Genomic DNA, 27,342 nt, shown 5'->3' on the forward strand with positions numbered 1-27,342 from the left:
AAAGCGGGGGGGGGAGGGAACGTAAAGGGCGTTCTGCGCAAGTTTGGCCGCCGCGGGGACCCGTCGTGCCGAGTCTCAGCTCCCGCCCAGTGGCGCGCTCTGCGCGTTGCTAAGCGATGGCGCCATGGGGGATGACGTAACTTCCTTCATCTCTTCCGGGAAGGAGCCATGGAGGCTGTGGCGGAGCGGAAGGTGGGAGCGGGCCCGGCCCCCGGTACCACCCGCTCTGCGCTCCTGGTGCCGCACCGGGCTCCCCTCACCGCCTGTCTCCCCACAGAGGCAGCGCGAGGAGCCGGCGGACACGTCCGACCTGTCCGGAGAGGATGATGACGACTACGTGCCTTACGTGCCCGTCAAGCAGCGCAAGCAGCAGATGGTAATGGGGTAACGGGGCTGCCCGGGGGGAGCTCTGAGCGGCCCTCCCGCCGCGAGGCCGCTCACTCCGCCTCGATCTGCGTCCTTCCAGCTGCAGAAGCTGTTGCAGATGCGGCGGAAGGTGGTGTCGGAGGAAGAGCAGCGGGACAGCGGGAGCGAGCAGCGCGGGGACGAGGATGACATCCCGCTGGGGCCCCAGTCCAACATCAGTCTGCTGGACCAGCACCAGCACCTTAAAGAGAAAGCGGAAGGTAAGAGAGGAGCTGGTGGCGAGACTGGGTGGCTTTCAGGGGACAGCAAACCCCTTCATTGTTTCTTGGATCTCCTACAGCTCGGAAGGAGTCAGCCAAGGAGAAGCAGCTGAAGGAAGAAGAGAAGATCCTGGAGAGCGTGGCAGAGGGCCGAGGTGAGTGGGAGCTCTGTTTCAGGTCTGTCTCCAGAGCTCCCAGGATAGCAGGAGAGCTGTTCCCTTCCTTGGGAATGCTCATACTCAGCGGTGAGACTGGAGGTGACAATGGGTCCCCTCAGATGGCACTGCCTGGCTTAGCTGAGACATGGCTGTGACACGGCTCAGGACACAGCAGCATTTGGTGTTCCTGTGCCAGAGGGGCTGTCAGTGCTGCTGCTTCTCCTCTTCTGTCTCCACACATGATCTCGCAAACTGTGCCCAAGTAGCTCTCAGTGAGGTTGATGTGGATGTGGAGAGTTTGCTCTGACTGATCACCTTTGTTCCTGCAGCTCTGATGTCAGTGAAGGAAATGGCCAAGGGCATCACCTATGATGACCCCATCAAAACCAGGTAAGTTTCACAGCAGAGCTCAGAAGCTGTCCTTATGAAAACATCACTTCATCGTGGCTGAAAAGAACTAAAGGCCAGAGTCTTGTGAGCCAGTGTGACTCTGCAGGTCACTAAGCCAGAGAAAGAGTCTGGAGAAGCCTTTGGAGCCAGTGCTGCTCGAGGCAGCATTGTGGAGGTGGTGATTGGTCGAAGACTGGACTTGATGATCTCAGAAGTCTTCTCCAACATCAGTGATTCTGAGGCAGTGTCAGGGAGATGACTGAGGTGTGTCCAGATATTTTTGGTGTGTTCCATCCACCATCCACAGGCTGTTCTCAGCTGTTAGCTTAGCACTTTTGACTGAGATTTTGGGAAAGGGTTTAATGCATGGAACTGGCTCAGATCTGCTCCTACGCTCACTCCATGGAGCCCCTTGGGGTTACCTGTTTTATCTGGGAGGATACTGGAGCCTAACAGGGAGTTGCCCTGAATTCCTCCATGGGAGCTGCTGGTTGTGGAGCCCTGGCCTCATTCTGCACCATGACCTGTTTGTGTTGCTTTCCCAGCTGGAGAGCCCCTCGCTACATCCTGGGCATGTCAGAGGCACGGCACGACCGTGTACGCAAGAAGTACCACATCCTGGTGGAGGGGGAGGGCATCCCACCCCCCATCAAGAGCTTCAAGGAGATGAAGTTCCCAGCAGGTAGGCCAGGAGAGGAGTCTGGAAGGGATCCCACCTTTTTCCTTGGCTGTTGGCCTGAGGGGTGTTTGTCACTGGTGGAAGAGCTGCTGCTGAGTGGGAAAAGAGAGGAAATAGTTCAGGTCATGAACATGGTGTTGTTCCTTGTTCTCTGACAGCTATCCTGAGAGGCCTGAAGAAAAAAGGAATCCAGCAGCCAACACCCATACAGATCCAAGGCATCCCCACAATGTGAGTGCTCTGTCCCTGTCCCAGAGTACAGAGTGGCTGCTCCTACAGCCCACTCAGGTGTGTGAACCAGGTGCTCTTCCCTGGTGACAGATGCACCCTGTCGCCTTGCTCAGCCCTGGAGGTTTGAGCTGCATCATGGTTTTCCTCCTCTCTATTTACCCTGTTTTTCTGGCAGCCTCTCAGGAAGGGACATGATTGGCATTGCATTCACTGGCTCTGGGAAGACCTTAGTGTTCACCCTCCCAGTGATCATGTTCTGCCTGGAGCAGGAGAAGAGGCTGCCATTCTCTAAACGAGAGGGACCCTATGGACTCATCATCTGTCCCTCGGTGAGTGCCGGGAGGAGACTGTCGTTGACTTGCAGTGGCAATCCTAAATTCTGCCTGTACAGAGGTGTAGGAATGAGCTGGTTTTGTCTCCGTAGCGGGAGCTGGCCCGGCAGACCCACGGCATCCTGGAGTACTACTGTCGTCTGCTGCAGGAGGATGGGCTACCCCCACTGCGCTGCGCCCTCTGCATCGGGGGCATGTCTGTCAAGGAGCAGATGGAGACCATCAAACAGTAAGACCTTCTGTGGGAGTCCATGGGGCTGGAGCTGCTCTGTTTTCTGGCAGGGGGGCTAAGGAGTGGCACCGTGGCTTCAGGATAGTGTGGAGGTGGAAGTGGTGTCCTGTGTGCGGCAGGAATGCCAAGGGCCTGACTGAAACCTCCTCTCATCCCACAGTGGGGTACACATGATGGTGGCAACCCCCGGGCGCCTGATGGACCTGCTGCAGAAGAAGATGGTGAGCCTGGACATCTGCCGGTACCTGGCCTTGGATGAGGCTGACAGGATGATCGATATGGGCTTTGAGGGAGACATCCGCACCATCTTCTCCTACTTCAAGGTACTGAACTGCCATGGTAGGAGCACCATGAAGCTCAGTCCTGCTTATGCCAGGTTGCGTGAGTGCTAAAGGCTTCTTTGCTGTGCAGGGCCAGCGGCAAACGCTCCTCTTCAGTGCCACAATGCCCAAGAAGATCCAGAACTTTGCCAAGAGTGCCCTGGTGAAGCCCATCACCATTAACGTTGGGCGAGCGGGTGCTGCCAGCCTGGATGTTGTGCAGGTGAGGTGTTCGGGTGCTCCCTCGTGCCTGTGTGGGAGGCCAGAAACATTAATGAGGGGCACTTAATTCCTTCCTCTGCCAGGGAGCTGAGATTCATGGCCCTCCTTCCCAGCTGGCTAAGCAGTGGCAGTTCCTCTGCAGTTCTTCTGCTGCCTGACCCATGTCTCTGCTTGTTCCTAGGAGGTGGAGTACGTGAAAGAGGAGGCCAAGATGGTGTACCTGCTGGAGTGCCTGCAGAAGACCCCTCCACCTGTGAGTATGCTGAGGACAATGTGGTCATGCTGGGGCATGGGGGGAGTTGGGAGGGGGACCCCCTGTGTGTTGTGGACATGTGACCAGCAGTGCTGTGTGCTCTGTTCAGCAAGAGGGAATGGGCTTCCCCAGGGGGCTGTGATTGTGCCAGCAGTGCCAGCCTGCAGAAGGGGCTCTGATATGATGCCTGTGCTGCCACAGGTGCTGATCTTTGCAGAGAAGAAGGCAGATGTCGATGCAATCCACGAGTACCTGCTGCTCAAGGGTGTGGAAGCTGTGGCCATCCATGGAGGGAAAGGTCAGTGAGGGTCCCAGAGAGGCCTGGGCTCCTGGTGTGACCCCCGTCCTGCCAGGAATGTGTGTAGCAATGTAAGGTGCTAGCCTGAAGCAGTTGTTGATGGTGTGAGGAAGGGCTGTGGCAGTGTCAGGAGGGAGCTTCACGTTGTACATAGCAGGCATAAACACAATGCAGGTCCCTGTGGGGTTTAGAGGCCCCATGTAGAACTTGACTCTGAGGCCCTAGTCTTTGCTGCAGTAGGTAGAGCTGAGAGCTCTGGCCTCACTGATCTTCTCTGCTGGGCCTTTGCAGATCAGGAAGAACGGACAAAAGCCATTGAGGCCTTCCGGGATGGGAAGAAGGATGTCCTGGTTGCCACTGACGTCGCTTCCAAGGGCCTGGACTTCCCAGCCATTCAGCACGTCATCAACTATGACATGCCAGAGGAGATTGAGAACTATGGTAGGCCCTGGGCCTTGTGGGAGGGGTCAAGAGGCCAGCAAGGCTCTGTGCCTGTCTCTGCAGTGCCTTAGGGCAGGGATGGTCTGTCACACTCTGCTCCCCTGTTGATCCTGTCCTTGTTTTGTCTCCACAGTTCACCGAATCGGGCGTACAGGCCGTTCAGGCAACACTGGCATTGCAACCACCTTCATCAACAAGGCCTGTGGTGAGGAACAGCACGGGGCTGGGGGCTGGAGGCTGGAGGAGGCAGCTGGGCAGTGGCAAGGGGGTGTTCTGAGTAAGCAGGATGGCTTTGCCTGACCTCTATCTCTGCTCCCAGATGAGTCGGTGCTGATGGACCTGAAGGCTCTGCTCCTGGAGGCAAAGCAGAAGGTACCACCTGTGCTCCAGGTGCTGCATTGTGGGGATGAGACCATGCTGGAAATCGGAGGTGAGAGACCCCTGGCTGACACAGAGACCCTCAGGGGGTTCTACGAAATTTGGGCTCCAGACAGACCCCTCCAGCTCCCAGTGCCACAGCACTGGGGAGACACTGGTGTACCCTCTTTGCTCTGGCGTGGGGACTGCTGTCCTGGCATGGCACTGTGCTGTCCTGGCCTTGACCCTGTCCCTCTTTTGCAGGTGAGCGGGGCTGTGCCTTCTGTGGTGGCCTGGGCCATCGCATCACTGACTGCCCCAAGCTGGAGGCGATGCAGACCAAGCAAGTCAGCAACATCGGCCGCAAGGACTACCTGGCCCACAGCTCTATGGACTTCTAGCCTGGAGAGTGTGCTGCCCCTGGATGGGCCTGAGTTCCCTTTCAGCCCAGGGGCCTGTCTTGCACTGCTGTGGCCCCTTTTCCAGAATTTTGGTCACTGGGACTATTTCCAGCTCAGCCTGATGAAGCTGCTGCCCCGGAAGGAAATGTATGGAGCTGTGCTGCAGCAGCCTGTTACATCAGTGGTGTGTTGGGCAAGCAGGTAGTGATGCCTCGGGGCGAGAGAAAGCCCCAGGTGGGAGGACTGATCTGGCCAGCTGCCAGCTACCCCTGCCAGCCCCCTGCAGTGGTGAGATTGGGGTCTTGTGTTGCTCTTCACAAATCCACAGAGTTTTTCTGGGTTCATTTTCCTCAACAGTGGGTGGCTGTTCCCATCTCCCCAGATACGCTGGAAGGATGCAGCCAGGGCGAGGTGCAGCGTGCCATGCTCGTGTGAGGCACTCCCTGAGGTGCTTCCTGTGCTCTGCCCCCGCGTTCTGCCCCACTGCCCTGCTGTGAGGGGGAGGGCGGGCACATGGACACCTCCTATGGCCCAGCCTCTGCCCCCCATCCCACACCTCAAAAAGGGGAAGTCTCTCTGAGAAGGAAGTCTGCCCCCATGCCTTGCCTTTGACTGCAGCAGTCACATTTTCTCTGCTGTGGGGAGCCCGAGTCCCTGATCCTTGTACTGGCTGCCAGGGTGAACTGGGCCCATGGAGAGACCCGTGAAGGATGGGATCCTCTATGTGCAGCACACCAAATTTGGAAAGGTAAAGGGTGGATTTGGGGTTGGTAGAGGGTTTGCCCTGATTCGTCCTGATGCCGGGCCTGGGGCTGGGCCCTCAGCAGCTTGGGAAGGGGCGACTGGAGCCAGACTTACCAGAGCTGTCCTTGGGGGAGCCCTGGGCTCAGCAGCCCCCTAAGTGGGGCTTTCCATTGTGGCTGAAGGGGCTCATCTGTGTGGGCACCTACTCTGGGTCGCCGGTGTGTCGGGTCCTTCTTGCTTGGTCACCGCGTGAGTCGCGATGGAAGAATAAACATGCGTTAATGTGGCGCAGCTCCAGCGTGTTGTGTGTGTGGGAGCGGGGCCCTGGGGCAACACGTGGGATGTGTCCCTGTGCCCTCCATCAGCCTGGCCCTGGGGGGCCAGCACCATGCAGCAACACCCTCATGGCTTGGGCTGCTCCTCTGTGCCCTTGGAGGGGGCACTGAGTGACACAGTCGTTGGGGAAGGGTATGGGTGACATGGTGAGAGGACCCAGGGTTGGTCCAGCTCCAGGGAGCTGTCAGGCATTGGTGAAGTAGGTCCTGGTGGCACACTGGTCACGCCATGGCAGGGTGGCCATGTCCTGGAGGGGGTCTCAGTGGATATGTGGGCCTGCAATCACATTCTGACCTCCCTGCCAAACAAGAACCAAGCCCTAAAAGCTCAGCAGGCAGCCCTGTGTGTGAGGAGCTGGTGCCCTGCCGTGGAGGAGGCAGGTGGGCTGGGGGTGGTGAGTATTTTGGGTGCTTGGCTGTGCCTGGTTCCTGCAGGGTGGAGGCTCTGCTGCACTTTTGGGGTACATGGTGGCACGCGCCCCCGCTATCCCATGACAGACTGGGAAGGTGCTGGTGCTGCAGAGCCTCCCCTGGGAGGAAGCGGGCTGCTCAGCAGATGTGAGGCTGCCAGCAGGAGCCTCAGCAGCTCAAAATGGCTTTAATTTGCATCAGGGTCTGTCCTGAGAACAGTCTGAGAGCTCAGCTGCGGGTCGGCAGGCCAGCACTTGCAGCAGGGAACAAAGAGCAGGACCTGGTGCTCAGGGAGCTGGGAGTGTGTGACTCACCCAGTGAGCCATGCCAAGCCTGCTCGGGGCAAGGCCCCCCTCTGCCCAGCTTTGGGCCTGCCCTGCCCCACAGTTCAGGGGTCTGTGCTGGCCCCTGTTCTCTGTGCCCTCCAACAGCATCTGGCAGGTGCAGGCCAGGTCTTCCCTATGCCCCTCATGCCCTGTATGACTGCTAGCCCTGTGCTGCCCGATGCAGTGGCCAGCTCTTTGCTGACCCGTTTTTTCCCTGCCTTTGCCCTTTCCATGCACTAGAGGTCCTGGAGGAAGATGCGAGCCCAGCTGTTTGCCGCCAGCCCGTCTGGCGTGGCCCGCATGGAGAAGTTCGATGTGCGGGATGATGGCACAATCCCAGAGAAGACATCCCTGCAGCGATGTGCCCGCCGGGTGATCCGCCTCTCTGACTGTGTCTCTGTGGGCCCGGTGGGCACAGAGAGCTGCCCCAAAGCCACTGCCGCTTTCTACCTCACCACCACAGAGAAGAGCTATGTGCTGGCAGCTGAGCAGCGAGATGAATGGATCACCCAGCTCTGCCAGCTGGCCTTCCAGGTACCAAGGGGTCTGGCAGAGCCAAGAGCCCTATTTGGGTGAGCTGAGAAGCTCCAGGACAGGCAGGGAATTTGTGCACCCCCACCACATCCCAGGTCATACTCTCATTCTTTTGTTTCAGGGTGAAAAAGAGAGAATGCCGAGTAGTGCTCATTCCCAGCCTGGCCCTGCTGTCCCCATGGAGGAGAATTCCCTCTACTCATCCTGGCAGGATTGTAGGTGCTGGGGTTGTAAATAGGGCTGAGGCGGGCTGCAGCTTAGTGCTGCAGTGCTGACTTGTTTGTTTGGCTTGTTTGGCTCCCGCAGTGACTGAATTCTTGGTGCTGGTGGTCCAGACAGATGCAGCCACCCGCTGTGGGCTGCATGGGCACTACCTGCTCTCGGCCCTTCCCCAGAGCCTGACGCTGAAGGACCCCCAGACCCGCCAGCCGCTGCTCACGTGGCCCTACGCCTTCCTTCGCAAGTTTGGCCAGGATCAGGTGAGTCCCCCACTCCCTTCTTGGGGCTGTTGCCTGCCCAAGGTGGGTGGCAGCCCCTCACCCTCTCCTCTGACCTTGCAGGCTGTCTTCTCCTTCGAGGCTGGCCGCCGCAGTGACTCCGGCGAGGGCACCTTCACCTTCAGCACCCCAAGGGCCCCTGAGCTCTGCCGGGCTGTGGCTTCTGCCATTGCCTGCCAGCAGCAGGGCAAGGACGCCCCGGAGCCCAGACTTTTCTGTGCCTCAGACCCCCAGCTCTTTGCACAGGGCTTTGAGCCCCAGCCCTGGGGGCATGGGAACGATGATCCCCAGCCCAGCCCGGCTCTGGGGGGAACACAGCCTGCCTCCCATCCCTCTGCCAACCTCCTCTGCTTCACCTCACCAGAGCCAGAGGGCTCATGCCCCATCGTCTATGCCTCCATCGCCCGGGGCCAGCAGCCCCTCTTTGTGCCAGGGCAGCCAGACTCTGCTGAGCCCTGGGCCATGGGGAAGCCACTCCCTGAGCATCTCTACGAGAACATCTTCACTGCAGAACCACGTCCAGCCGGGGCCCGGGAAGAGGAGGAGGAAGGGCAGTGGGAGCTGGGGTGCCGACAGGCCCCCGAGGGCCACAGCAGTGAGGGGGGGCCCCTCTATGACAACCGGGCCGCCATGGCACAGAACCCGCGGGCCGCGGGCTGGGGGCGCAGAGGGCAGGAGGCGCTATCAGGGCGCTCCGGGCACAAGCATCACAGCACCCTTCGGGCCAAGCTGGTGCGGCTGCTGAGCCGGGAGAGCCCCGGAGCGCGGGACTGGGCTTGATATGGTCGGTGCCGTTCGGTCAATAAAGGCCCTTCCCGGACCGGGCTCCGCCGCTGCTGCGGGGAGTGGGGGGGAACGGGCGGGGGCAGCTCCCGCCTCCCCGCTAGGGGGCGCCGCCGCGCCCGCCCCGCGGGCAGAGGCGCGCACGGTAATTGGCCGGAACGCCTGCTGGCTCCGCCCCCTCCCGAGCCTATATACAGCGGGGCCGTGCCGGTTGGGGGCGGTGCCCGGGTTCGAGTCCCGTGTCGGCCCGTTCCGCTCCGCTCCGCTCCCGCCCGCTTCGCCGGGCCCCGCTGGCCGCGGGTGAGTCCGGGGAGCCGGCCGTGATGGGGGGCTCCGTCCTGTGCTGGGGGGGATAGAGGCATAAGGGGTGGAGGGCTGAGGCCTGGCTTAAGGGGAAGGCGGGTGGTCAGGGTCGGGCCCGTGCGGGGCAGAGCGGGCCGTCCTCGACCCCCGGGAGGGGAGGCGGTGTGGGATGGGGAGGGGTCCCGAGGCCCCTCGCGGGTCAGGGTGGGGCTTCTGAGCAATAAGAAGGGCTGCCCTGCCTTTTGCACGCTGGGGACCCCCGGTTTAGTCGGGCCGTGTCCTTCCGGGGAGGGGTGGGGGCTATCCGCCCTCTCCGGGCCGCCCCGTCCCGGCGGCTCTCTGGGGCTTGCGCGGCTCCCGGGCGCCGGGAATGCCTGACACGCAGCTCTTCCCCTGGCCCTCCCGAGCGGGGAGCGGGCTGGTGTCGTCTTACACGCCTTATATAGCCCGCCCCGGCCCGGGGAGAGCGGGGGCACGCTGGCCCCCGGCCCTGCAGCCGGCCCGTGCGAGGCGTGGGGAGCCCTGTCCGCCCTCGGGAGGAAGGTCCTGGGGCCGTTCCTGGGGGTCTGGCGGCTTCTTCCAGGTAAAAGGTGGCAAGAGGCTGGTGCTGGCCCATCTGTCCGGAGCCTTGGCCGGCTGACAGCTGTCAGGCAGGGGAGCACCGGAATTCCCTCCTGCCGGAGCCCCGGAGATGGGCTCGCTCCCAGGGAGCATCTGCTCGGCTGGCTGCCGGAGCGCCAGCCTGGCTGCTCTGCCAGGCGCCTCGGGTGGTATCACGCAGCTCCTGTGTTGCTGTTGATAATTCATCCGGCAAAAATGCTTCTGGTTCCTATCCTTCTATACCTGCTGTTGCTTCTCTGTGGTCTGAACGGCCTTGGCTCTCAACAGCAGGAGTTCCTGGGCTGCTGCAAGGGAGAGCACATCCTAGGTTTGGAAAGAGAGCAGAGCCCACAGACACCCCACTGTGGGTGGCAGCAGGGCTGTGCCTGGCTCCCTGGCACTAATCTGTGTTAGTGTGGGCCCTCAGCTCTGACGTTGCTGGAGGAGATGCTGATGGATTTGGGGTGCGTCTCTAACCACAGTGTAGGATAGTTAGGGTGGAGTTACAGCTGGAAACGTGACCTGCCTCCTGTCCTACCCTGCCAGGCACCAAACCTTCTCCTCGCCTGTTCTCCCTGCATTGTTTCCACATACCCTAACGACGGGATCACACCCTCTTCCCTTGCAGAGATGGGCGACATGGAGTCCTACAAGGTGATGCTGAATGGGCCGGCACCCTGGGGCTTCAGGCTGCAGGGAGGGAAGGATTTCAGCATGCCGCTCTCCATCTCCAGGGTAAGAGAAACCAAGGCTGGTGACACCCATCCTTCCTCCTGCCTCTGTGGGAGGGAGGCCGCAGTGGCTGAGGCAGAGCCGTACGGGGGATGTAGATGAGCTGGGGCCCTGGGAATGCTGCATCCTGCCCTGCCTGGCTCCACGTAGCCTCCTTGGTCCCTTATCAGCTGCAGCCCAGCACGGGGGTGTTCCGGGCAGAGAGCTGCAAGCAGGAACGTGAAATTCTGCACAGCCTCTGCAGAGGGGGGCAGGGGAGGCCCCTTCCGGAGTGTGCCCACCACAGCCGGAGGGGATCTGCTCTCCGAGATGTGGGACTGGCTTCCTGGTCTGCATCCCAGCACTGGGCTTGGCATCCCAGGACCTAGCCAGTGCCCTTCTGCCCTCCCTTCCACAGCACAGCTCCCAACTCTGTGTCTGAGGTCACTCCTGAAATGGGCATGGAGAGGGGGAAGCTGTACTGCTGTCTGCATAGGGATGTGACTCCCTCCACAAAACTCTCCCGTTTCTCCAGTGAGAGCCATTGTGCCACAGCTGGTTGTGCCTGAGGCTGCTGCTTTGAGCCTCTCCTGTTGTGATATTCCTTGGTCTGACCCTGGATGTGTGCAGATCCCCATGTCTGGGCGGGTGCTGGCCACGGCTTTGGCCATGTAATTGCCTTATAAGCCTTGGAATGTGACTGCATCGCCTGTGCCGCTGGCGCTTGGGCAGCTGGCACGGAGGCTGCTTCTCAAAGGACAGCTTTGCTCGTGGCCTTGAGTGCTGCTGGGGACCTGCCCCTGGCACGAGCCGGGCACTGCACACCTGTCCCAGAGGGCACAGATCTCACAGCATCCCAGCATGGAGCACGGGCCCTGAGGGCACTGTGTGAGGCTGGAGTGGCCTGCCCTGGGGCCTGCTGATCTCTGCTGAGCACACAGAGACGGCTTCAGCGAGTTTATTCTCTAAAAAATGTTTCTCTTGGCTGCGAGCCAGTTCTTAACAAAGGGTCTGGTCGGATGGAGGAGCCTCCCAGAGCCTGGGGCAGGGGCCTCGTGAAGCAGTGCTTGGTGAGGCTTGGGCAGTGCTGCCCTCCTGGGCAGGACAGGAGCAGCAAGGAGATTCCCAAGGGGATATAGCCAGATTTGTGGGCTCTGTGGTGAGGCTGGGCTGCATGCAGGGCGGTGTGCTCCGATGGGAAGGTGTGAGCCTGTGCTGCTCTGCACTCCAGAGGCATCCCCAGACCCAGAGCTCCTGCTCAGAGCATGCTGCTGTCGTTGGCCACTGCTTCCCATGAGCTGGCCCTGCCGCAGCAGGCTGGAAGGAAGCACCCTGCCCCGGCTTTGTGGGCTGCAGTGGGGCCCTGCTCAGCAGGAGTGGGCAGCACTGGTGTGTCCATTGGCTTGACTTTCTGCTGTGTCCATTGCTGTGGCACTCCTGGGTGAGCAGCGAGGCTGTTTCACTCACTGATCACACAGAAGAGGTGCCACTGTGGCCCTCTGACATGTACCTCCTGTGGCATGGGGCTCTGCTAGGGTGCTGACACCCTGGCTAGGCAGGCTGTGAACCATGGTCCCTGTGCTAGAGCCAGGATAAGGACTGCGGTCTGGATAGTTGGATGCTCTGTGGCACATCTTGGCACCTGCCACCTGGGAAAGAGGAGGGACACCTTGGTGCTACTGATGGGAAGGTACTGAGGGATGCACTGAGGGAGGCTCTATCCTGGACAGGGCAGTAGGCAAGCACCTCTCTGCATGTGGCGATGGAGGTGCGGGGAGCAAAAGACTGGGTGGAGAGGGGAGGAAGGAAGCCCTTGTTAGCAGGTCTGTGTGGGAAGTAGGAGTGCTGGCACTGCCACGGCTCCTGGCTGAGCTGGCACCTGTCAAAGGGGTTTCCTGCACGTTGGCATGGAGGGGGACGGGAAGTGCTGACCAGGCTGGGTGAGGCTTCATGACGCAGCCTGACGTGCTCTCCCCTTCCTGGGCAGTTGTGTGAAAACCTCTCCCAAACTCCTGCTCCTGCCTCCAAACCCACGCAGCCGCCCCGTGCCTTCCCCAGCCCTCCAGGGCAGCAAGCTGGGGCTTGCAGCAGCATGGCCTGGATTTGGGGGCATCACTGCTGCTGAGGGCACCCTCCTGTGCCAGGCAGGAGGAACAAAAGGCAGGGTGGGGGTACCCATATGCTGCTGGGAATAGCAGTGGGATGCAGGTGGAACAGAGCCACATCCAGCCCCTGCGTGATGTTTGGCCTTGCATGGAGGGCTGGTGCTGGCCTAGAGAATGGATGTGTGTCTCTGGGGCGAGCCGAGTTCTGCAAGGAGGGGCCAGGACTCAGTGGCAGGGATTTTTCAGCCCTCTGACAGTGCTGGGAATCTGGCTCGCTCCTTTATGTTCATGTCGAACAGGACTTGAGGAAATACTTGGTCTGGGTCCAAGCGCCTCGAGTTCTTCCATGCTGGAGGAGCAGGAATGGCTGCAGCCTGCCCACGTCTGTCTGTCTGTCTGTCAGTGCCTGGGAGCTGTGTGCGGTGCTCCGGGCCCTGCTCGCCTCTGGCTGTGCATCCCTGGCGGCAGGGGCGGGCAGCCTCCACTTCCCAGCATGGGCTTGGTGTACAGCCGTGCCATGGAGCTATAGCAGGGGCAAGGCGCATCCCTGGCACCCTGTCGGGAAGGGGAGCTCATGGCTGTGCTCCTGGCTGTCCCATCGAGGCAATGTGGGTGGGGGCGGGTGTCTCCCTGCCCCGGGAGGGCTCCTGCTCCTCTGTGGGAATGAGGTAATGTCTGTGCCTGGTGGGAACGGGACGGGAGTGAGGGCGGCTGGGGGAGTGCCCAAGGGGTGCCTCCCCTGTCCTCCCCCGCCCCAGGCGAAGGGCTGGACATGCCTGTGGTTTGCAGTGAGATGTGGGCTGCCCAATGGGCCCTGACTCACTGTGCTCTTCCTGCCTCAGGACCACTGGGATGACTCCAAGGGGTGGCTGGGCTTCTCGTCGAGGCTGAGGCAGCACTGCCTCTGTGTTTGGCGTCACGGCGATGAGGCCCTGGGGTGCTGGCAGGGTCCCCAGGCATGCCAGAGGGCAGGGGCTGGGCAGTGCCCTGGAGAAGTGCTTTGCCTTCTGCTGCTGCCAAGGGGAAGAGGCTGCTCTGGCCTCATTCACTGGGAAATGGGAAGTAATCTGGAGGTCCCCACTTTCCTGTGGGTCAGGTCTGTATGGTGTCCTGTGCTGGGCTGGGGGTCCTGGGCCTTGGCAGGCCCCTGCCCTCACGAGTATGTCCCTCTGCTCCCACATCATTGCTTGGCTGTTCCAGCTCTCCCTAACTCTGTCTGTCCTGCAGCTGACTCTGGGTGGGAAGGCAGCCCAGGCCGGTGTGGGAGTGGGCGACTGGGTCCTGTACATCGACGGGGAGAGCACCAGTGCCATGACACACATCGAGGCCCAGAACAGGATCCGCGCCTGTGGGGACAGGCTCTGCCTTACCTTGAGCAGGTAGGAATCATGGGTCCCTCAGATACGGGGTTCTGGTATGACTGGAGTGTAATCAGCACCCTCTGACCAGTGCCACCTCCTGGCAATTCCATCTCTCAGCATCACTGCTCCTTACTCAGAGCCTGGAAGTCCCTGGCTGTGTCCAAGGGCTCTGCTTGCCTGGATAAGGCTTAACCTGACTGCAAGCCACAGGGCATTGCCAGCTGGCCATGTTTCCCCTTGGTTGGGTGCTGTATCCCTAGGGCATCAGCATGCTGGTGGTGTCTGGACCAACTCCAGTACCTGCCCATCTGTCTCCTCTCTTACAGAGCCCAGAACCAGCTGGGGAAGCCGCAGAAGGTACGTGTTGCTCCTGGTGCCGCAGTGGCAGCTCAGCCTCATCTCAGGGGAAAGGAATTTCAGTGTAGTCAAACAAATGGACTTTGCTCTGGGGTTTTTTAGGGGGCTGAGGGGTGTTTGGAGGTCTAGAAAACCCAGCCGGAGGAGCAGCTCTGAGCTCTGGTTCTGTGGAGGATCAGAGGGAGCGGGATCTGCGCAGTAGGTGCCGGGCCCAGATTGTCTGTGCCCCTGCTGATGCTGGGTGTGGGCAGGGATGCAGAGGGGCCAGCACAGGGGAGGAGGCCGGGCAGGTGCAGCAGGATGTTTGCTAGTGCTGGGGAGTGCTCTGGCACAGGGAGTCAGGGCTGGGGCTGGTGACTGGTGGCTCCTGTGCAGAAGCCACCCGCATGTGTTCAGCTTTGTGCCATGGGACAGTTGCAGTTGGCGTGTGTGCATGCACCGCCCTGCCACGGGCAGCAGCGAGTGTCCGGAGCACCTACTAATCTTCAAATGACCCTCAGGCTGGGTTTGTGATCTGCTGTCACTGGGCAAGGTGCCCAGTGGAGTGACTGCCAGCCTGGCAGAGCCTGGTCTCCAAAGGTGCACGTGCTGTCTGGCTTTCCTACCTGGCTGCCTGCTGCGCTGCCTGGCCCAGGGCTGCCCCTTGCATGCTGCTTGACGTGTGAGCCCGTGTCTGTGTGTTTTGTCTCGCTCAGGACTCACTCCCCTGCTCTGAACCCCTGAAATATAACTTCGCTCCCAGCACCGCCCTCAACAAAACAGCTCGGCCCTTTGGGGCCGGCTCACCTCCGAACCCACGGCCCGGGCTGGTGACGAAACCCGTGACGTACGCGCCCCTGGCGCCCGCCTGCACCCCCCAGCACAACGGGTATGTTGCTGTCCATCCTGCTCCCTGAGGATCGGGGGGAGCCTGCTGCCCGGCCCTGCTGCGCCTTGCATGCCAGGCACCCTGGGTGGGAGCGGGTGACAGTGCCCGTGCCGGAGTAACCGGTGGCCGGTGCCGAGGTGGCACAACAGAACTGTCACACACAGGGACACACAGCCACGTTGGTGCCGGTCCCTTGCTCAGGGACGTGTCAGTCTGTGGGGACTCCTGCCAGGATTGACAAGGTGGCTGTAGCAGGACACTGGCTGGCATCTGCAGTGGCAGGGAAACGGTGGCTGGCTGTGACCAGAGGCCGGTGCCTGCCTGGGGAAGTCCTGATGTTCCCTTGGCTGCAGGAAGGGGCTGGGCAGAGTGATGGCCTCCAGCTCTGCCACATCGTTCTCCCCTGGCTCTGCTGCACATGTCCAGCAGCTGCTGGTCCCTGCTGCTCCTGCCAGAGCTGCTGTAGTGCCCAGGAAGTGGGCAATGGAGTGGGATGTGGCACTGACTGCCCTGGGTATCCAGGCCTGTTCGGGCGACTGAGGGAGCACAGTCTGGTCTGCTGGCATCTGCCTCTGTGTCCCAGTGTGCTCTCAGCCCTGGGTGAGCTGGGTGTGAGAGTCAGGGATAGGGGGACTAATGCAGGCCATAAGTGAGCTCTGGAAACTTCTTGGGTGCTGCAGGTCTAATTTCACCTTCCTTTTTCTTTCTTTCTCTCCTCCCTTTCTCTTTCCCTCTCCCTACAGGTGCTGAGCCTTGACAAGTCAGTAAGCCTTTTACCTGCTCTCTCTATCCTCCCTGCATGCCTCCCTGCCAGTGCCCTGTTTTCCGGGGCAGGGCCAGCCTGGGGATGGGCAGCAGGTGCCTGCTCTGCCCATGTGGGTGGGTCACTCCTGGCACCAAGCTGTCCTCAGGGTAGAGGGGACAGCTGCGTGTCTCTGCCAGCTTCTGGGGTCCTGGAGTGTCCTTGTGTGTGATCCATTCCCTGTTCCCCAGGATGTGGCTGTGCTGGACAAGTGCTGATGGGCTGTGCTGGGCACAGTGCCCAGGGCCAGGTGGCACTGCCATAGACAGCTGTGGTGCAGCTTCTCTTGATGGTGTTTTTTGACCTTGGCTTATTCTTACTCTGTCCTTTCTCTTTCTGGCCCTTGGGGCCGGTTTCAAATTGCCAGGAATGGTGTTGGTCATTCCAGAGTCACAGGCCCAGCCTTTGTGAGGGAGAAGTTGAGGGGTGGGGGAGTAAGAGAAGATGTGGCATCTCTGGTGCTGGTGTGCTGGGCAAGGTGTGGGACCAGCCCCAGGAGATCTGTCAGATTTGACAGATGACTCTGTCGCTCACAGGCAGCCCCCACAGCTGCTGGAGTCCCCCAGCACCCCTGTGTGTGACCCTGTGAAGCTGCGGATGTTAGAGGACATTGACGACTCAAAGCCCCACAGCTGGACCTCCCAGTCCCGTTCCTTCCGCAAACTGTCCCGGCTGGTGGGCGCAGACAGCAGTGAGTTCCCATAGGGCCTGGCACTGGCTGACTGCCCAGCTCTGCTGGGGAAACTGGAGCTGGATAAGGGCTTTGGTTCCTTGTGGAGTGTTGGTTTTGGCCCTGTGGGGCACTTAAGTCAGGCGGAGCAGCCTGGGGCTGTGTGGGCTCATGGTGGTGCTGCTGGGCTGGGGCCGTGCTCTGCCCCGTGGCCAGGCAGGGCTGTGTGTTGGGACAGGTGGGCAGTGGGAGGAGTCCTTTTCCCTTTCCTCTGTCTCTGGGCCTCAGTTGCCATAGACTGACTCCATCTCCCCTTTCTCTCCTGCTGTGCTCAGTGGAGGATGGTGAGGACGAGCTTGTTAGAAAGCCCAGGTAAGGGGGGCGTGTGCTAGAGCAGCAGCAGGAGCCACAAGGTGCCCACCCCAGGCTCAGCCCACACACCTGGTTCTCTCTTGCTGCCTGCAGTCACTTAGGGGAAACTCTTTGCTCTGTTGCTGTTTTTTCTTTCCCTGTCCAAGAGTTGAGCTGTTGGTGGAGCTGTAGAGCTCGCCCTGCACTCACCCCACAGTGGGCACCACCAGAGCTCAGCCACTGCTCTGGCCATCACCTTGGGAGGGTCCTGCCAGGACACCCACTGGCCAGACAAGATGTCCTGTGCTGGGTAGGACCTGCTGGGCACTGCTGGCACCAAGCTAAGGAGGCCAAGCTCTGCCATTGCTTCTTGAGGAAAAGGGATCTGGAGAAGGCTGGTGCACTGACAACACCTTGCTGGGGGTATTGGGAGGTTCTAGAGAATGGACAGTGTGCCATGATCCTGGCGTGGGGCTACAGGATGGCAGGGCAGAGCTGGCTGAGTGTCTCCAACTTCTCTTAGTTCTGGAGTGCATTTGTGAGGGATGGGCTGAGCAGTGATCATGTACTGAGTGTTGTGCTACCGTTCTTTTCAATATCACAGGGATGCTCATGGGTCCAGCTGGGGCACAGTGGAGCAGTGGTGAGTGCCAGGGTCTGGTGACAGTGCCTTTGGCAGCACTCCTCTGTGCTGTAGTGTTGGGCAGGGTCTGTCCATTGTGCTGGCTGAAGCTCCTGCCCTCTGTCACTCACAGGCAGCCTCCACAGCCTCTGGAGCCCCCCAGTACCCCCGGGTGTGATCCTGGGAAGTTGCGGATGTTGGAGGACGCTGAGGGCTGGCAGCCCCGCACCGGGACCTCCCAGTCCCGCTCCTTCCGCAAACTGGCCCAGCTGACGGGCACAGATGGCAGTGAGTTCCCACAGGGCCTGGCACTGGCTGGGGATGTGGGGCTGTTGTGGGCTAAGCAGATGCTGGGAGAGGCAGTGGGGTGATGTAGCACTCAGGAGCTTGGGTTTTACCTCCAGGTGGGCAGCTGAGCCAGCGAGATCTGCCGGTGGCTGTGTGTGGGCTTGTGGTGGTGCCGTTGGTCTGGGGCCATGCTCTGCCCCATGGCCAAGCAGGCTGTGTGATGGGGTGAGAGGATGATGGGTGGGGAGGTTGGTTTTCCTCCTTTCCTTTCCTGCTTTTCCTGGACCTTAGTTGCTGCAGACTGACTCCATCTCCCCCTTTCTCTCCTGTTGCACTCAGTGGAGGATGGTGAGGATGAATTTATTAAAAAGCCCAGGTAAGGGGAGCGTGTGCCAGGGCAGCAGCAGGAGCCACAAGGTGCCCACTCTGGGTTATGCCCACATGGCTTATTCTCTCTCACTGCTTGCAATCACTAGGGGAAACTCTTTGCTCTGTTGCTGTTTCTTCTCTCCTCTCCTTATCCTCCACCCTCTGTCCTGTCCTTTCCTTCTTCCTAGAACCAAACTGTTGGCAGAGCCACAGGCTCTGCCCTGTGCTTACCCCACAAAAGAGGCACTGCCAGTGCTCAGCCACTGCTCTGACTGTCATCTCAGGAGGGTCCTGCCCAGACACCACCAGCCAGGCAGGCTGTTCCCAGATGAGGTGGCCTCATGCAGGGTGTGCAGGCAGGACCCACTGGGCACTGCTGGCACCAAGCTGGGGAGGCCAAAATACAGCACAGTGGGCAGGGGTAGCTGGTGGCACTGACAGCACTTTGCTGGGGGTGTTGGGAGTTGCAGGGTAGGGAACTAGACCAGACCTGGGGCACAATGTTGTGTGGGGCCATGGAATGGCTGCAAGGCTGGTCAGGAGTGAACGCTGTCAGCATTTCCACAAGGCTCATGCATCTCTGGGGCTGGGGATGCACATGGGGAGGGATGGGCTGGTCAAACACTGACTGTTGTGCCACCATTCTTTCTGATACTGCAGGGATGCCCGTGGGTCCAGCTGGGGCACAGGGCAACATCGGTGAGTGCCAGGGTCTGGCAGAAGTGTTGGCATGTGCCAGGGCATCTTTGGGGGTGCTTCCCTGTTCCAGAGCAGGGTCCAGTCCTGGTGCTGAGCTCCTGCCCTCTGTCACTCATAGGCAGCTGCTGGAGCCTCCCAGTGACACTGTGTGTGACCCTGTGAAGCTGCGGATGTTAGAGAACATTGATGACTCAAAGCCCCACACCTGGACATCCCAGTCCCGTTCCTTCCGCAAACTGGCCCGGCTGGTGGGCGCTAACAGCAGTGAGTTCCCACGGGGTCTGGCACTGGCTGACTGCCCAGATGTGCCCAGCTTTGCTGGGGCAACTGGATAAAGGCCATGGTGTATTGTTACAGCAGGGCATTGCTTTTGACCCCACTTGGGCCCTCTGTGGCAGCTGAGCCAGCAGGAGTTCCCCAGGGCTTTGTGGGCTCGTGGTGGTGCCGCTGGGCTGGAGCTGTGCTCTGCCTTGTGGCTGGGCAGGGCTGTGTGTTGGGGCAGGGGGGCAATGGGAGGAGAGGGCATTTTTCCTTCCTTTCCCTTCCCTTTCCTTCCTGCTGTGCCTGGGCCTCAGTTGCTGCAGACTGACTTCATCTCCCCCTTTCTCTCTTGGTGTCCTCAGTGGATGATGGTGAGGATGAGCCCGTTAAAATGCCCAGGTAAGGGGCAGCAGCAGGAGCCACAAGGTGCCCGTGCCAGGTTCAGCCTCCACAACCACTTCACCTTCACTGCTTGCGGTCACTCTGGGGGTGCTCTTTGCACTGCTGGGGGTTCTTCCTTCCCTCTCTGTCCACTCTCCCAGACTTGAGGTGTTTTCAGAGCTGCACAGAGGCACTGCCAACACTCAGCCACTGCTCTGACTGTCACCTGGGGAGGGTCCTGCCCCAAGCACCCAGCTGGGTAGGGGTGGCTGGTGACAATCACAGCACATTGCGGGAGATGTTCGGAGGAGCTGGGCAGCAACTGCTCTTGGTGCTTTGCATCCCATGCGGCTGTGAAGCAGCTGCAAGGCTGCTGGTCAGTATTTCCACATGGCACATGCCCCGTGGAGCTGTGGGTATGGCATGGGATGGTCAAACAGTGACTGTTGTGCTGCTGTTTTTTCCAATATCACAGGGATTCCCATGGGTCCAGCTGGGGCACAGTGGAGCAGCGGTGAGTGCCAGGATCTGGCAGAGGTGTTGCCCTGTGTCAAGTCACCTTCGGCAGCACTGCTCTGTGCTGCAGTGTTGGGCAGGGTCTGTCCATTGTGCTGGCTGAAGCTCCTGCCCTCTGTCACTCACAGGCAGCCTCTGGAGCCCCCCAGTACCCCCGGGTGTGATCCTGGGAAGTTGCGGATGTTGGAGGACGCTGAGGGCTGGCAGCCCCGCACCGGGACCTCCCAGTCCCGCTCCTTCCGCAAACTGGCCCAGCTGACGGGCACAGATGGCAGTGAGTTCCCACAGGGCCTGGCACTGGCTGGGGATGTGGGGCTGTTGTGGGCTAAGCAGATGCTGGGAGAGGCAGTGGGGTGACGTGGCATCAGGAGTTTGATTTTGGCCCCGAGTCACCTCTTGAGGGCAGCTGAGCCAGCGAGATCTGCCGGTGGCTGTGTGTGGGCTTGTGGTGGTGCTGTTGGTCTGGGGCCATGCTCTGCCCCATGGCCAAGCAGGCTGTGTGATGGGGTGAGGGAGTGTTGAGTGAGGGAGGTTGGTTTTCCTCCTTTCCTTTCCTGCTTTTCCTGGGCATCAGTCACTGCAGACTGATGCCACCTCCCCCTTTCTTTCCTGCTACATTCAGTGGAGGATGGTGAGGATGAGATTGTTAAAAAGCCCAGGTAAGGAGAGCATGTGCTGAGGCTGCATGTCCCAGGTTTCTGGGCACTGCTGGCTCTGAGCTGGGGATGCTGAGCTGTACCTTAGCCTTTTGGGCATACAAGGAGTGGAGGAGGCTGATGGCACTGGGAAAACCTGGCTATGGGATGTTGGGAGGTGCCAAGTAGCACCTGCACCTGGAACACATTGCACTGTGACCCTGGTGTGGCAGAGCTGAGTGAGTGCTGCTGGATCATTTTCCCTCAGCATCACTACTTCTCATTACTCTGGGCAAACTCTTCGCCCTGTTGTGGATTCTTCTCTCTGTCCTCTCCCAGAGCTGAGCTGGTGGTGGAGCTGCAGAGCCCACCCTGTGCTCACCCCACAACAGGCACTGCCGGTGCTCAGCCACTGCTTTGACCTTCACCTTGGGAGGTTCCTGCCTGGGCACCCATCACCCATTTGGTTTGTCCCCAAATGGGTGTGCAGGCAAGACCTGCTGGGCACTGCTGACACGAGCTGGGGAGGCCAATATGCAGCACAGTGTGTAGGGGTGGCTGGTGACACAACACTTTGCTGGGTGTTTTTGGAGTCACATGGTGGGCACTGTACCTAAGGGCACGATGTCTTGTGTGGTCATGGAACGGCTGCAAGGCTGGTCAGCAATGAATGCTGTCAGCATTTCTATGAGGTTCTTGCATCTCTGAGATTGTGGGTGCGTATGGGAAGCATGGGCTGAGCCGTGGATCAGCCACTGACCGCCGTGCCGCAATTTCTTCTGATGCCACAGGGATTCCTATGGGTCCAGCTGGGGCACAGTGGAGCAGCGGTGAGTGCCAGGGTCTGGCAGAGGTGTTGGCATTGTGCCAGGGCACCTTTTGGAGTGCTTCCCTGTTCTAGAGCAGGGTCTGTGCATTGTGCTGGCTGAGCTCCTGCCCTCTGTCACTCACAGACAGCCCCCGCAGCCTCTGGAGCCCCCCAGTGCCCCTGGGTGCAACCCTGGGAAGCTGCGACTGATAGAGGATGCTGAGGACTGGCAGCCCCGCACCGGGACCTCCCAGTCCCGCACCTTCCGCAAACTAGCCCAGCTGACGGGCACAGACAGCAGCAGTGAGTTCCCACAGGGCCTGGCACTGGCTCAGGGTGCTGGACTCTTCCTGGGTTGCCAGGGGCCAGCAGAGTCTGGAGTGGCACTGGAACGTTGGGTTTGGTCCCATGTGATCTTTGTGGGGTGGCTGAGTCAGTGGGAGCTGCCTGGGGCTGTGCGTGGTCTCATGGTGGTGACATCAGTCTGGGGTCTTGGTCTGCCCTGTGGCTGGGCAGGGCTTTGTTTTGGGGCAGGGGTTGGTGGGAGGAGAGGTTGGTTTTCCTCTTTTCCCTTTCCCCTCTTCTTGTGCGCGGGCCTCGGTCTGTGAGGACTGACTGTTTCCTCCTTTCTCTCCTGCTGCACTCAGTGGAGGATCATGATGATGTGTTTGTTAGGAAGCCCAGGTAAGGGAAGTGTGTGGCAGCAGGAGCTGGGGGGCTGCATGTCCTGGGCAGAACTCCTTGGGCACTGCTGCCCCTCAGCTGGGAATGCTGAGCTGCGCCATGGTGTTCCAGAAACAGTGGGTTGGGTGTGGCTGATGGCACTGGCCAAATCTCACTGGGTTGTGATGTTTGGGCAGCATCTGTACCTGGGGCACAGTGTCCTGCAAGCCTGGCGTGGGACTGTGGGGCAATCAAGCTAATGGATGTCACCAACTTGTCAGGGTTGTTCCTAGTTCTCTGCAGCCATGCAGAAGGGTGGACTGCACCCCATTTTTTGCCTTTAGCTCTCTGTGACACCTCCTGCCCTGCTGCCATCGCCCTTGGGTACCAGCTCTGCCCAGTTTGCTCTGACACAAAAGTTGGGTTTGTTGCCATCTGCTTTTGGAATTTGTCTTGGAGACACACAAAGCCACTGGCTCTCCCCCTCTCCCTGTCCCTTCTCTTTCGGTGGGTTGTGCCTCTTTAGCCCTGGCTTGCCACGCCTGTTCCCAGCGCTGCTGAGCTGGGCCCTGGGGCTCCTTGCATCACTTAACGTCCAGGTCCCCCTGCACCCCAATGAGACTTGGGGTGGTCATTACATAGTTCATCACATGGTAGGCAGCCAAAGTCTGTGTGGTCCCTGGGGTTCTCTAGTCTGTCTGAAGAAGCTCAGAACTGTCCCTCCTGCCACTCCCCAGACCACCACAGTGGGGGCACAGCCCTGGGGATGTGTGTCTTGGCAGGACTGAAGGCCCTTGGCTCAGTACGTCATCACTGAACAACCTACCACTGGGCATGGGGGCTTGGCCAGCTCCCTCCTGCTTGTAGGGGTGGGGAGCCCTGCCTGCCCACCCTGGGCAGTGGGGGTGAGCAGGGCAGCCTGGATTAACTGCTTGTTCTGTAGCCAGGTCTCCGTGCCGGACCCGTCCCCAGGAGCAACGATGAAGACTGAGCCAGGACTGGGTGAGCAAAACATCTCTGGGCTTTTTGGGGAGGGGCTGCCGAGGGATCAGGAGCACTGTCCTTAAGACCTGTGTGTGTACACAGCCCCCAGGACCCCCAGTGCCACTCCCAGCCCTACCAGCCGCCCACCCTGGGCTGTGGACCCCTCGTTTGCCGAGCGCTACGCCCCGGACAAGACGAGCACGGTGGTGAGCAAGCACAGCCAGCCGGCCACGCCGACCCCCATGCAGAACCGCAGCTCCATCGTGCAGGCAGCCCAGCAAGCCCCCGAGGGGCCCGGCCGCACCCCTCTCTGCTACAAGTGCAACAAGGTCATCAGGTGAGCCCTGGCCGCCACCACTGCCACGCCACCGTCCTGGGCCCCGGCCTGGCTGACGTGGCTCTGTCCTGCCACAGGGGACGGTACCTCGTGGCGCTGGGACATTATTACCACCCCGAGGAGTTCACCTGCTGCCAGTGCAGGAAGGTGCTGGATGAGGGCGGCTTCTTTGAAGAGAAAGGCTCCATCTTCTGCCCCAAGTGCTACGACACGCGCTACGCACCCAGCTGCGCCAAGTGCAAGAAGAAGATCACTGGGGTGAGTGTCCCTCAGCCTGCCCTCTGCTGTGAGTGCCTGGCTCTGTCGCTTCCCACCTTGGTCCCATCTCAGGGGATTCCTTGTCCTTTCCTGCCCTTGTGGTCCTGCCCCTGGCTGACAGTGGCTCCCTTCCAGGAGGTGATGCACGCACTGAAGATGACCTGGCATGTGCAGTGCTTCACCTGCAACGCCTGCAAAACTCCCATCCGCAACCGAGCCTTCTACATGGAGGAGGGACAGCCCTACTGCGAGAGAGGTAGGACCCAGGGGACCCCATGTGTTATCTTATGTGGCCCTGGGGCACCACTGAGACTCAGCAGCTACACGCAGGGCTGGGAGCATGAGCTGCCCTGCTCTGTGGGGCTCCCCCTGGGCTGTGGGGAGCATGGAGATCCCAATCCCAGAGCCTTAGCCCTCCATCCTGGTTCTCCCTAGCTGCAGGATAGTGCCATCGCTCCTATGTTGCCATGGCAATGAGGGAGGATGTACATCAAAGCGAGTGCTGCATCCTGGGAGATGAGGTTCTTCTCCTCCCCCTGGAGCCCTGTGGTGGCTGGGCCACCCTGCACCTCTCCCGTGTGTCCAGGGCATTATCTCACCTGGATGGGGGCGGCAGAGTTGTCTCCAGGCTGTGCCTGTGGGATCCCGGCTGAGCTGCAGCCCTGCTCCCCTGGGATGAGCAGCTGTAGTGCATGGAAGTGCTGACCTGGGCTCTGTCTTTCCTTACAGACTATGAGAAGATGTTTGGCACCAAGTGCCGCGGCTGTGACTTCAAGATTGATGCTGGGGACCGGTTCCTGGAGGCGCTGGGGTTCAGCTGGCACGACACTTGCTTTGTCTGTGCGGTGAGCAGTGTGTCTCCCTCCCCGACTTCTCCCCGCAGTCCTGCTATGGGTGGGGTACACCAGCAGCACAGGGGACCTGCTGCTACAGTTTTTCCCACTTGCCTCCCTTATGGGGACTTGGGACTCTGCTCTGGGCCTTCTGGTCCCTGGCAGTGCCCCAGGGCCCTGTGGAGTGGTCCCTGGTCCCTGTGTGACACCAGTGCTGAGCTGTGGGGGATCCAGAGGCTGGCTCAGCCCCCCAGCCTGACACCTGCACTCTCCTCCCCAGATCTGCCAGACCAACCTGGAAGGGAAGACGTTCTACTCCAAGAAGGACAAGCCGCTGTGCAAGAGCCATGCTTTCTCCCACGTGTGAGGGGTGGGAGTTCAGCTGTGCCCACACATGCCCCTGGCCCTGCATGCTCCTCTCCCCCTGCCCTGCTGTCCCCAGGGAGCTAGGTGGGCCCTTGGCCCTTTCCTTTGCTCCTGCCTCTTTCCTGGCAGCTCCTGGCTCAACTACAGCCAGATACAGTGCTGGGTCCAGAGCCCCTTATAGCTGGGTGGCTTCTTATACTGCTTCTCAACTGGCCCGAGGAGCCCTGGGAAGGGGATGCTGCATGGATCTCCTGCCCCTGAGCCACACAGCATGGTGGGCACAACTATGCTGAGGCAGGAATTGGAGGGGGTCTGCCACAGCTGGGCTGCTCCTGTGCTGCCTGGCAGCTCAGTGGTGGGGCACAGATACTCCTTACACATCCCTGAGTGGGTGAGGACCAGCTCCTGTCTCACTCTCCTCCAATTTCCCTGCTGTGTGGTTGGGGCTGGAGACCTGGCCCTGCTCTCCTGCTGGGCCCTGCCCATGACAACCCACCAGCCATCCCTCAAACTGCTTCCTGCAGGTGGCTTCCTGCCCCGGTTGCATTCTGGGGGTGTCTGTGCCTCATGCCCCCCACCCTGCTGGCCCACTGCTCCCCTGGGGCTGGCAGTGCCCCCAGCCTGGCATGGGCTGGCAGTGTGTGCTGATGGCCAGCCCAGCCAGACAGCTGCTCCTGCAAGGCTTGGGCACAGCTTCCTACCAAAGAGCTCTCTGCCACTGCCATCCTGGGGCCATCGATGCCTCCCCCCAACCCACACCCTCTGGTCGGGCTGCACTGATGTAGCCACGGTGCTTTTAGTGCCTTTAATAAACACATCTCTGCAAGTGCCGGCTGTCTCCAGGCCAGTGGTTTTGCCAAGTGAGGTGCAGCTGGCTTGGGAAGATCATGCTCTGCCCTCATCCCGCTCCCTCTGGGGCCTGACTCAGCTCCTTCCAGCTTTCCAGGGAAAATCTTCATCTCAGATTTCTCCTCCTCTGCCTGTGTCAGCCCAGGCTTGACCCCTCGTGTCGACTGGGTCATCCTTGGCAGGACCGCAAATGGAGGCAGTAATTAATCTAGGGGGCTAAATGCAGCAAGGAGAGATGGGGAAGGGGTCAGACCTTACTAGGGGTCCCTGCATACCCGTGGCAATGTCCTTCGGTCCCCATGCCCTGGCCTCGAGTCCTGTAGAGGGGATGAGGAGTCGTGGGGCACGCGTGGGCCACGTGCACCAGCTCTGGGCGTTCTCTGGCGTGGAGCAGCCAAGCGTTTGCTCACGCGAAGCAGCTGCCGTCCCCAAGGACGGGTGTGAGGCCACACCAGCACCGCCGGCTGGAACGGGCTCGAGGGCAGTGGCTGTAGGGAAGTGTGTGTTCTCCTCCCTCTCCACTCTGACAGCTGGAACGGTCATTAATAATTGCAGCTCTTACCGTGATGAGCAATTGTAAGGAAAATTGTCTTGCTCATCTACTGGAAGGTTCTGCCGGGGGCAGGAGCTGGCTGCGGGAAGCCAAAATGCCTCCTGGCATCACCCAGATCTGGGCTGCGGTGCCACATCTTCTCACTGCCAGTTCCAGGAATGCACAAGCACATCAAAAATGGGGCGAGGAAAGTCGAGGGATAAAGACAGGCTGGGGCTGGGCCAGGGACTCAAGCTAGAGCACGTGTGAGCAATGGCCTGGTCACACAGAAGCAGCAGGACATGGGCGTACCAAGGGACGGAAACAGCTGGTGTGTGCCTGGCAGGGCCAGCAGGAGCAGGGCTGAGTGCCCGCGTGTGAGTCCCAGCTGTGCAGCCAAGGTCAGAGGAAACACAGGGGAAGGTGAGGTGGCTGTGGCTGCACGTGAGCAGCCCCTGAACCAGCCCTGCTGTCCTTGGCTGGACAGCAACCCGTGAGTGGAGGGCAGGAAAGGGGCAGGGGCAGGCAGTGGTGCGGGACGGAGCCTGCTGGGGTAGCACGATCTGGAAACAGGTTCTGCCGGATCAGCCCCGGGGTGCCCAGCTGCGGAGCAGAGCCAGGGTGCTACAGCCAACCTGCCTTTCCCCGGGGGAGAGCCAAACATCCCCTTGTGCCACTGCAAGGTCTGAGCTCGTGGGGGGCTTGGCTCTGATGTTGCCTCTGGGCCCTCCTGATGACGCCTCTACCACCCAAGGTGCCTCTGCGCTTTGCCAAGGGCATCTCTTGCCCACCAGCTCTGCGCACCATGTGAGGAGCTTGTGCACAGGCAGCGGAAGGAGGGTCTCGGGTGGGCTGCGGAGGTGGAGCCTGGGGAGGGGCTGCAGCCTCGCTGCTCCGAGAACAAAGCCTGGCGGCGGCAGGCTCAGAGCTCCCACCACGTCCCTGGGCAGGATCCCACCACATCCACCCCCAAAGCCATCTGAGCCGCTTGTGGGGCGCCTGCCCCGGCCCCAGCCCCCGCGCTGGCCCCGGCAGCTGCTCCACAGCTGCTCCCAAACTCTCCCAGCCTCTTAGGGCGGCTCCGCTCTGGCCTCGCTCGGAAATTGCTGGTGCAAGGGGAGCGTGGGGGGAGAGGGCAGCACAGCCAAGGACCCGCGGCACCTTGTCCCATGTCCCTCTGGGGTCATCTACGGGCTGCTGTTAAGGGCTTGTCTTGGGTCACTTCAGCAACATCCTCAACCTG

At 60.6% G+C, this 27,342-nt stretch overlaps 3 protein-coding genes across 9 annotated transcripts; all 3 read left to right on the forward strand.

Annotated features, from left to right (window-relative positions):
* Positions 1-62: 62 nt before the first annotated feature.
* DDX41 (DEAD-box helicase 41) lies at positions 63-5,108 on the forward strand. The gene is made up of 17 exons (XM_066329318.1): positions 63-192; positions 278-376; positions 467-626; positions 707-781; positions 1,114-1,174; positions 1,720-1,856; positions 2,012-2,084; positions 2,260-2,413; positions 2,509-2,645; positions 2,809-2,971; positions 3,060-3,191; positions 3,372-3,443; positions 3,645-3,741; positions 4,033-4,182; positions 4,316-4,387; positions 4,502-4,612; positions 4,804-5,108. The coding sequence occupies exons 1-17, from the start codon at positions 169-171 to the stop codon at positions 4,938-4,940; spliced, it is 1,854 nt and encodes a 617-aa protein (XP_066185415.1). The 5' UTR covers positions 63-168; the 3' UTR covers positions 4,941-5,108.
* A 143-nt stretch (positions 5,109-5,251) lies between these two features.
* Positions 5,252-8,607, forward strand: DOK3 (docking protein 3). The gene is made up of 5 exons (XM_066329324.1): positions 5,252-5,688; positions 6,997-7,290; positions 7,412-7,505; positions 7,597-7,769; positions 7,851-8,607. The coding sequence occupies exons 1-5, from the start codon at positions 5,632-5,634 to the stop codon at positions 8,565-8,567; spliced, it is 1,335 nt and encodes a 444-aa protein (XP_066185421.1). The 5' UTR covers positions 5,252-5,631; the 3' UTR covers positions 8,568-8,607.
* A 193-nt stretch (positions 8,608-8,800) lies between these two features.
* PDLIM7 (PDZ and LIM domain 7) lies at positions 8,801-25,548 on the forward strand. Of its 7 annotated transcripts, none has more exons than XM_066329337.1 (22): positions 8,801-8,870; positions 10,102-10,208; positions 13,517-13,668; positions 13,977-14,007; positions 15,619-15,635; positions 16,214-16,368; positions 16,683-16,719; positions 17,303-17,341; positions 17,454-17,608; positions 17,948-17,984; positions 19,794-19,832; positions 19,963-20,108; positions 20,457-20,493; positions 21,261-21,299; positions 21,423-21,580; positions 21,925-21,961; positions 22,884-22,942; positions 23,027-23,261; positions 23,339-23,519; positions 23,655-23,775; positions 24,249-24,364; positions 24,633-25,548. In XM_066329337.1, exons 2-22 carry the CDS (start codon positions 10,104-10,106, stop codon positions 24,717-24,719), a joined length of 1,983 nt encoding a protein of 660 aa, XP_066185434.1. In that variant the 5' UTR covers positions 8,801-8,870; positions 10,102-10,103; the 3' UTR covers positions 24,720-25,548. The 7 variants fall into 7 exon arrangements, with proteins under 7 accessions (XP_066185434.1, XP_066185436.1, XP_066185438.1 ...); XM_066329338.1 differs by lacking the exon at positions 8,801-8,870 and adding an exon at positions 9,351-9,456; XM_066329339.1 differs by lacking the exons at positions 17,303-17,341; positions 17,454-17,608; positions 17,948-17,984.
* The last annotated feature ends 1,794 nt before the right edge of the window (positions 25,549-27,342 follow it).

Source organism: Sylvia atricapilla, chromosome 14 (genome assembly GCF_009819655.1).
Source record: "Sylvia atricapilla isolate bSylAtr1 chromosome 14, bSylAtr1.pri, whole genome shotgun sequence".
Taxonomy (NCBI): Eukaryota; Metazoa; Chordata; class Aves; order Passeriformes; family Sylviidae; genus Sylvia; species Sylvia atricapilla.